This window comes from Nerophis ophidion, linkage group LG25, assembly GCF_033978795.1.
Source record: "Nerophis ophidion isolate RoL-2023_Sa linkage group LG25, RoL_Noph_v1.0, whole genome shotgun sequence".
Classification (NCBI taxonomy): domain Eukaryota; kingdom Metazoa; phylum Chordata; class Actinopteri; order Syngnathiformes; family Syngnathidae; genus Nerophis; species Nerophis ophidion.
Genome location: NC_084635.1, coordinates 37,970,620 through 37,979,560, shown reverse-complemented (window position 1 = coordinate 37,979,560; position 8,941 = coordinate 37,970,620). Strand labels below are relative to the sequence as shown.

The following is an 8,941-nucleotide window of genomic DNA, read 5'->3' as shown; positions in this document are numbered from 1 at the left end:
GACTGAGCATTTCATGGAAGCTGTTTTTATAGCCAATCATGACACCCACCTGTTCCCAATTAGCCTGCACACCTGTGGGATTTTCTAAATAAGTGTTTGATGAGCAGTCCCCAACTTTATCAGTATTTATTGCCACCTTTCCCAACTTGTTTGTCACGTGTTGCTGGCATCAAATTCTAAAGTTAATGATTATTTGCAACAACAAAAAAAGTGTTTATGAGTTTGAACATCAAATATGTTGTCTTTGTAGCATATTCAACTGAATATGGCTTGAAAAGGATTTGCAAATCATTGTATTCTGTTTATATTTACATGTAACACAATTTCCCAAGTCATTGAAACGGGGTTTGTACAATGTACATCTGGAGATATCTAGCAACAGAGGGAAGGGAGTTGGGGGTTATGATGGTAGGCCGCAGCTCTCAGGCGTTGACCATCCATTCATCACCCCTGTGGGATTTGCATCAAAGTGACTCGTCTTAAAACTTTACAAAAACCCAAAGGATATTGGGGTCTAGGACTCTCTAACTTTTCCTATTACTTCCTTGCAAATGAACTACAATATATTTTAAAATTAGGGGTGGGCAAATTAATGCGTTAATTATGAGTTAACTCATCAATCTATTAACGCCGACAATTATTTTATCGCACATTTGCGTATGTTGTTTACATGCTTTTATTTTGTTAACGCCTTTTCTTAACAAGATGGCGTCGCCCGGCGTGGAGGGGCTCTTGGTAAAGATGGAACATTTGGCAAAAATACCGGACAATTCTGCAAATGTCATGGCTAGCTTACAGCGTGGTCACTCCGGGATCACTTACGACCGCCAGACAATTCTGAATGTGGATAGATCGGGCCGTTTTGGACTGAATGAGGCGTGCTTGCTAGAGCGGCTAGCTAGCATGGGAATACTTTGCCGGCTACATCCAGCGGCCTGTGAAGCAGCGGAGTATATGTGTTGTCTGTCTATTTATGAATAATGCAGACCAGGAGTGTTGGCTGAGTTCTTAACGTTTGCTTTCAGAGCGTGCATATCACAACATACAAGATGCCGTCATGGCAACACACAACCTATACATGCTCCTCACTCCTGTTGCATGATGGGTAGGGTAGTTCTTTTTCTCCCTGGCTCATAACATCACAATATAGTACCATGTATATGATGCCTTCAGTTTATCAAAGCACCAAGCAAACAATCGGAAAATTCCCATCATATCAATTCCTAGATATGGTCATAATTATTTTAAGTGCACTACGCAGAATAAACACAACATTATTAATATTGCTACTACGGATAATTTGATCCAAAATTCCCTAAAACAGCCCACTACCTATAATATAGGTTTTTTAAACATAAGATCCCTGATCAAAAAAATGTTTCTGCGGTTACCTCAGAAATTGCCTGTTCAGATGTTATGATTGTGGCTCAGAGATTTGTATGTAGATTATATTTATTTTCCATAACAAACAGGATAACTTAAATACCCTGGCAGTGGCAATAAGCTTAAATGTTTGTTTTTACATTTTTGGAGTTGATTTTCATCAAATATGCTATTTAACTGCTACTGTTTAACAAGGACTGATTTAAATTGTGTTTGCACAACAAAAGTTTTGGCGCTTTTGTTCATGTGGGAGAATATTCCAATAAAGGTGCACTACACACTACTTTTGAATTCATTATTGGGCTTTGCGTATACAATGCAGTTAATCATGATTAATCGGACAAATAGTGCGATTAACTTCGATTAAAATGTTTAATCGTTGCCCAGCCCTAGTTAAAATGCATCAATCCCACTTGATTAGATTAGCAGATCTTGAATGGGATTGTTCTGAAAATTGTAATTTCCCCTCGGGGATTAATGAAGTATTTCTGATTTCGGATTCTGAAGCCGTTAGCCAGAATTCTGGATACAAATGTGCCTCCATACTTCTCGTTTGATTAAGAATCCAAATTTACGGCTGACACAGCTCAAAATACTTAACAGAATACATTACAGCGTTGTAAGAATGTATAAAGTGGGTGTAGACTGCTCAGATCGGACTACAACTTCAATGTGGTCCCGTGAAGAACTTCTGGCCTGGACTGTGCGAGAACCTGTCATTGAGAGACTCCCATGCCCATTTCTGTTCTAAACAAAACATAACTCCTTATCAACGCAGCAAGTTAAAACTATTCTCATGAATTGGAAATCAAAAACTGATTGATGTATAAACCTTTACAAAAACATTTTATTAGATGATGTAGTTGTGGAAAGAATGTCTGCTGAATCTAAACAACAACTGACAGAATTCCGATCTCTTTGGGCACCCATGGGGGCCAGGGCTGTTGGGGAACTCCTCGGGGTCAGGTGGGCCTGCGGTATGTTCCATGGTTCCGGCCTGGCGGGCTGATCCTCGGGTGGTCTAGCGGTCGGGGGTTGATGGGGGCGCCTAGGCGGTGTTTGGGGTGCGGGTGGGAATGCATGGCACCCGCCTTGGGACGGGTGGGGGGATTGCGTCCGGGGGCTCAAGTTCCTCTGGTTTCTCCTTCTTCCCTTCAATGTATCTGCTTTCTTTTGTATCTCTAGTTATCATTATGTATATGTGATAATAGAAGTACTTAGGGTCCTTGGCCCATGGCAAAGGACCCTATTGAAACTGCTGTGTTTTATTTTTATTCCGCACCTACGCGCTGTAATTTGTCCCCCTTAACATACTTCAAAACTCACCAAATTTGACACACACGTCGGTATAGCAAACCTTCCCAACATATTAAGCAACCAATCCCCCAAAATGAAAATAGCGCTCTAGCGCCCCCTAGGAAAAAATTACAGACAAAACTGCATGTAACTTCTGTTAGGAATGTCATAGCGACATGAAACAAAAACTCCTAAGTAGGTCTGACTTAGACCCAATTTTCATACACTCACTTCTTTCAGCAAAAATCTACAGGAAGTTGGCAAAAACCCCTTCAAAATACAATTTTCGCAAACAATGCAATTTTTGCCTCTTTGCGCTGTAATTTGACCCCTTTAAAATGCTTCAAAAGTCACCAAACTTGGCGCACACATAAGGACTGGCGAATATTGCGATCTAATGAAAAAAACAAACCCCCAAACTCAAAATTGCGCTCTAGCCCTATTTTTGAATAAAACACTGAAAAAACTGCTCCTAGGAAGAAAACACAGACAAAATTGCTTGTAACTTCTGGTAAGAATGTCGGAGAGACATGAAACAAAAACCTCTATGTAGGTCTCGCTTAGACCTACATTTCATAGATTGACAACCCCCAACAAAAATCAACAGGAAGTTTGCAATCCCCCCTTCAAAACAAAAGTTTTGTAAAAACCGGTCACCTTTCTTCAAACATTATCTCGTCTGAGTGCGTTTGTTGTTTTGGCTTCAAACTCGCACAGGAGAGAGGTCTAACCCTTCTGATTAAAAGTATAGAACAGAGTTTTGATAAGTTCTCAGGTTTTGATTTTACGCGCCTTCAAAGAACCCCTGTGCAAAGTCTCCTAAAAAATGTCATTTTTGCCTCTTTGAGCTGTTATTTGACCCCCTTAAAATGCTTCTAAACTAACCAAACTTGACACACACATCAGGTCTGGCAAAAATTGCCATCTGATGAAAAAACCTAACCTCAAAACTCAAAATTGCGCTCTACCGCCCCCCTAGGAATACAACACGGACAAACTGCTCCTAGGAAGAAAACACAGACAAAACTGCTTGTAACTTCCGGTTGGAATGTCAGAGAGACATGAAACAAAAACACTATGTAGGTCTCACTTAGACCTACATTTTAATAATTAACATACTTTAGCAAAAATCAACAGGAAGTTTGATATTTTCACTTCAATACAACAACTGCATTACTTTCACAATGCATTAGATTCTCAAAATAGTGGCACCAAGGCGTCTTCTAACGCTTATCCGGCCGTGGGACTCGGGGGCAGCAGCCAAAGGCGGACCCGACCAACGCTGCTTGCAGCTTTAATTATTGTTATTATTCATTATCAGTAGTGCTATATTATTGGTATTTTGTATTGATCCATTTGTAGTGTAATAATGCTCATTGTCATTTCTGACTTTTACTATCATATTTGTACATATCTTTTTTGTTGTTGTTGTTGTGTTTGCTGCTGATGTTCTTGTTGTTACATTAGTGTTGGCCACACCTTTTCCTGTTCACACGAGTCTGCTGTTGGGTCAGCTTCATTCACTGTTCACACACACACACACCACACACACACCACACACACCGGTTGATTTGCTGCTTTGTTTCTTTCCAGAGTGTAACATTTCTATTGACCAGGTGTTTGTCTTTGGCAGGAGCGATGAGGTGAACTTCACTGCTGCCACCACATCCTACCAGGAAATATAAACCTGGAAATATAAACCTGGAAATATAAGCCAGGAAAGGTAAGCTGTAAATATGAGCAGGAATTGTAATGTCAGGAAATATAACTCAGCACCTTGCTTGTTTACCTCCTTGCTTTTGTGTCTTGTTGACCTTTATTCTGGATATGTAAAGTGTGTCATTTATTTATGTGTCCAACATTATTTATGTCTATTTTTATTGTGCTTCTTAATAAATATTTTTGGAGTGTATAAACATGATGAATGTCTGTTTGTGTTGTGCTAGAATAAAGTTCCTTGCAGGTGTAAGCGTGAGCGCTCCATTCAAGACACTTGCCAGGAAAATGCGATCTTTTAATGGTTCCCAAGACATATTTACATTTAGAAAAAGCTCATCCCCTGCGGAGCCAGATGGAAGTCTTCAACTTAACCAAGGTTTAAGAACGCTAGCGTGTGTGTCAACACAAAGAGGTTTCGGGGAAACAATAAGGACTTTCAAAGACACAAAATTGAAGACGGGATGATACAATTTGATGGATGTCTTTCAAAATATAAAACTTGTGCAGATTGGAATCATTCTACTGCCTCGTTAGGAGCTTTTTTCAACCCTTGAGAAGACCGTTCTAGGGATGGAGGATGACGTCAGGTTGAAGGGATAGAGGAGAAGAGGTTGCCTTCTGGGGTTGTAGGATGAGTTCGGGTTGAAGGGATAGAGGAGGAGGTTACGTTCTAGGGATGGAGGATGAGGTCACGTTCTAGAGATCAAGGATGACGTTAGGTTCAACGGCTAAAGGAGGAGGTTGCGTTCTTGGGATGGAGGATGAGGTCAGGTTCAAGGGCTCGAGGAGGAGGGGATTTTAGGGATGGAGGATGACGTCAGGTTGAAGGGATAGAGGAGGATGTTACGTTCTAGGGATGGAGGATGAGGTCACGTTCTAGAGATGGAGGAAGACGTCAGGTTCAAGGGCTAGAGGAAGAGGGGATTTTAGGAATAGAGGATGAGGTCAGGTTCTAGGGATAAAGAAAGAGGGGATTCTAGGGATGGAGGATGAGGTCACTGTTCTAGGGATGGAGAATGAAGTCACGGTTTAGGGATGGAGGATGAAGTCACGATTGTAGGGATGGAGTATTAGGTCACGGTTCTAGGGATGGAGGATGAGGTAACGGTTCTAGGGATGGATTATGAGGTCACCGTACAAGGGATGGAGAATGTGGTCATGTTCTAGGGATGGAGGATGAGGTCACGGTTCTACGGCTGTAGGATGAAATCACGGTTTAGGGATGGAGAATGAAGTCACGGTCTAGGGATGGAGGATGAAGTCACGATTCTAGGGATGGAGTATTAGGTCACGGTTCTAAGGATGGAGGATAAGCTCACAGTTATAGAGATGGATTATGAGGTAACCGTACAAGGAATGGAGAATGAGGTCACGGTTCTACGGCTGTAGGATGAAGTCACGTTCTAGGGATGGAGGATGACGTCAGGTTGAAGGGATAGAGGAGAAGATGTTGCCTTCTGGGGTTGTAGGATGAGTTCGGGTTGAAGGGATAGAGGAGGAGGTTACGTTCTAGGGATGGAGGATGAGGTCACGTTCTAGAGATGGAGGAAGACGTCTGGTTCAAGGGCTAGAGGAGGAGGGGATTTTAGGAATAGAGGATGAGGTCAGGTTCTAGGGATAGAGAAAGAGGGGATTCTAGGGATGGAGGATGAGGTCACTGTTCTAGGGATGGAGAATGAAGTCACGGTCTAGGGATGGAGGATGAAGTCACGATTGTAGGGATGGAGTATTAGGTCACGGTTCTAGGGATGGATTATGAGGTCACCGTACAAGGGATGGAGAATGAGGTCATGTTCTAGGGATGGAGGATGAGGTCATGTTCTAGGGATGGAGGATGAGGTCACGGTTCTACGGCTGTAGGATGAAATCACGGTTTAGGGATGGAGAATGAGGTCATGGTTTGAGGGATGGAGGATGAGGTGACTGATCTAGGGATGGAGAATGAAGTCACGCTCTAGGGATGGAGGATGAAGTCACGATTCTAGGGATGGAGTATTAGGTCACGGTTCTAAGGATGGAGGATAAGCTCACTCTTATCGAGATGGATTATGAGGTAACCGTACAAGGAATGGAGAATGAGTTCACGGTTCTAGGGATGGAGGATGAGGTCACGGTTCTACGGCTGTAGGATGAAGTCACGTTCTAGGGATGGAGGATGAAGTCACGATTCTAGGGATGGAGTATTAGGTCACGGTTCTAAGGATGGAGGATAAACTCACTGTTATAGAGATGGATTATGAGGTAACCGTACAAGGAATGGAGAATGAGGTCACGGTTCTAGGGATGGAGGATGAGGTCACGGTTCTAAGGATGGAGGATAAGCTCACTGTTATAGAGATGGATTATGAGGTAACCGTACAAGGAATGGAGAATGAGGTCACGGTTCTAGGGATGGAGGATGAGGTCACGGTTCTACGGCTGTAGGATGAAGTCACGTTCTAGGGATGGAGGATGAGGTCACAGTCCTAGAGATGAGGATGAAGTCTCGGTTCTAAGGATAGGGATTATGTCACGGTAGAAGGGATGGAGGATGAGGTAACAATATAGGGACAGGGATTATGTTACGGTCGTAGGGATGCAGGAGGAGGTCATGGTTCTAGGGATAGGGATTATGTCATGGTTCTAGGGATGGAGGAGGAGGTCACAGACTGCTGTAGATTCTCTTGATGGTGTCTCCCTCGTCCTTGGCGATGATTCCCTTGTCAATGTAAGAGTCCACTTGCTGGTCCATGAAGTCCTTCAGTTTGGACAAATCATAGTCTGCACCACAAAGAATTTGTGTTAACTTCTTGGATAGTCCAAGTCCAACAAACACCCACCGTGCCACCTTCCATGCCAACCATAAACATACCAGTGCCACCTACCATGCAAACTATGAACATACCAGTGCCACCTACCATGCCAACTAAGAACATACTAAGACATAAAATGTATTTCAGCAAATCTTTAGAAACTTGTGGTAAAATAGTTGATGTTCCATAAGTGGAAACAAGACATTAGATATAATATCCTAAAGGATTTCTAGTCGAAATCTTCCTAAACTTGTGGTAAAATAGTTGATGTTCCATGAAGTGGTGGAAGCCATCTACCTAATTGGAAGCGTGATGGCGGGGCATGTGCTGAGAGGGCGGGGCATGTGCTGAGAGGGCGGGGCATTGCTCTGGTGTCTGGTCAAATTGGGAAGAGGATGGCAGGCGTTCAAGGAGCCCGAAGGCTGTTGGTGGCAATGGAAGGTTTGGGCCGGGCTGTGGGGTCACAGACTGTGGAGATTTGTGAACAGAATGGCAAGATGGATGACATCATGGTTGAATTGCTAAAATTGGATATGAGAGTCAGCATGGACGAATAGAACAGACAAGTCATTGCAATGTCTGCTCGCTTGGAAAAACAATATTCCTACTCTACGATTTGACTCCCTGGAATGGCCTTTATTGACGCTGCAAAACAGATGCAGGCTGTTCTGAAAACATCCCCGAGGACTCTTCCATGATGGACGCTTTGACCTGCAACACCTGGGAGTCCAACTTTGCTTGCATTGCATGCAGAGCGGCCCCAGGCCTATGGACACAACGTCACTACTCCAGGACAATGGGTATACACACGCACACCACCCCCACCTTCACCACGGCTTTACTGTCAATCATGTCAACAATATTTACTAACAATCATGTCAACAATATTTACTGTCAATCATGTCAACAATATTTACTGTCAGTCATGTCAATAATATTTACAGTCAATCATGTCAACAATATTTACAGTCAATCATGTCAACAATATTTACAGTCAATCATGTCAACAATGTTTACTGTCAATCATGTCAACAATATTTACTATCAATCATGTCAACAATATTTACTAACAATCATGTCAACAATATTTACAGTCAATCATGTCAACAATATTTACTATCAATCATGTCAACAATATTTACTGTCAATCATGTCAACAATATTTACTATCAATCATGTCAACAATATTTACAGTCAATCATGTCAACAATATTTACTATCAATCATGTCAACAATATTTACTGTCAATCATGTCAACAATATTTACTATCAATCATGTCAACAATATTTACAGTCAATCATGTCAACAATATTTACTATCAATCATGTCAACAATATTTACTGTCAATCATGTCAACAATATTTACTATCAATCATGTCAACAATATTTACAGTCAATCATGTCAACAATATTTACAGTCAATCATGTCAACAATATTTACAGTCAATCATGTCAACAATGTTTACTGTCAATCATGTCAACAATATTTACTATCAATCATGTCAACAATATTTACTGTCAATCATGTTAACAATATTTACTATCAATCATGTCAACATTATTTACTAACAATCATGTCAACAATATTTACTATCAATCATGTCAACAATATTTACAGTCAATCATGTCAACAATATTTACAGTCAATCATGTCAACAATATTTACTATCAATCATGTCAACAATATTTACTGTCAATCATGTCAACAATATTTACTATCAATCATGTCAACAATATTTACAGTCAATCA

The 8,941-nt window shown here is 41.4% G+C and overlaps 2 protein-coding genes across 3 annotated transcripts in view; one reads left to right on the top strand and one right to left on the bottom strand.

Moving 5' to 3' along the window:
• lysmd2 (LysM, putative peptidoglycan-binding, domain containing 2) overlaps positions 1 to 4,600 on the top strand; it is a 14,520-nt gene extending 9,920 nt beyond the window's left edge. The window contains exon 3 of the mRNA XM_061887551.1: positions 4,313 to 4,600. Within this exon, the coding sequence (XP_061743535.1) occupies positions 4,313 to 4,364 (52 nt within the window). The 3' untranslated portion in view covers positions 4,365 to 4,600. The remainder of the gene's footprint in view (positions 1 to 4,312) is intronic.
• A 79-nt stretch (positions 4,601 to 4,679) lies between these two features.
• Positions 4,680 to 8,941, bottom strand: part of scg3 (secretogranin III) — a 50,952-nt gene continuing 46,690 nt past the window's right edge. For both annotated transcript variants that reach the window (XM_061887547.1, XM_061887548.1), the window contains exon 12: positions 4,680 to 7,158. In XM_061887547.1, the coding sequence (XP_061743531.1) occupies positions 7,040 to 7,158 (119 nt within the window). In that variant the 3' untranslated portion in view covers positions 4,680 to 7,039. The remainder of the gene's footprint in view (positions 7,159 to 8,941) is intronic.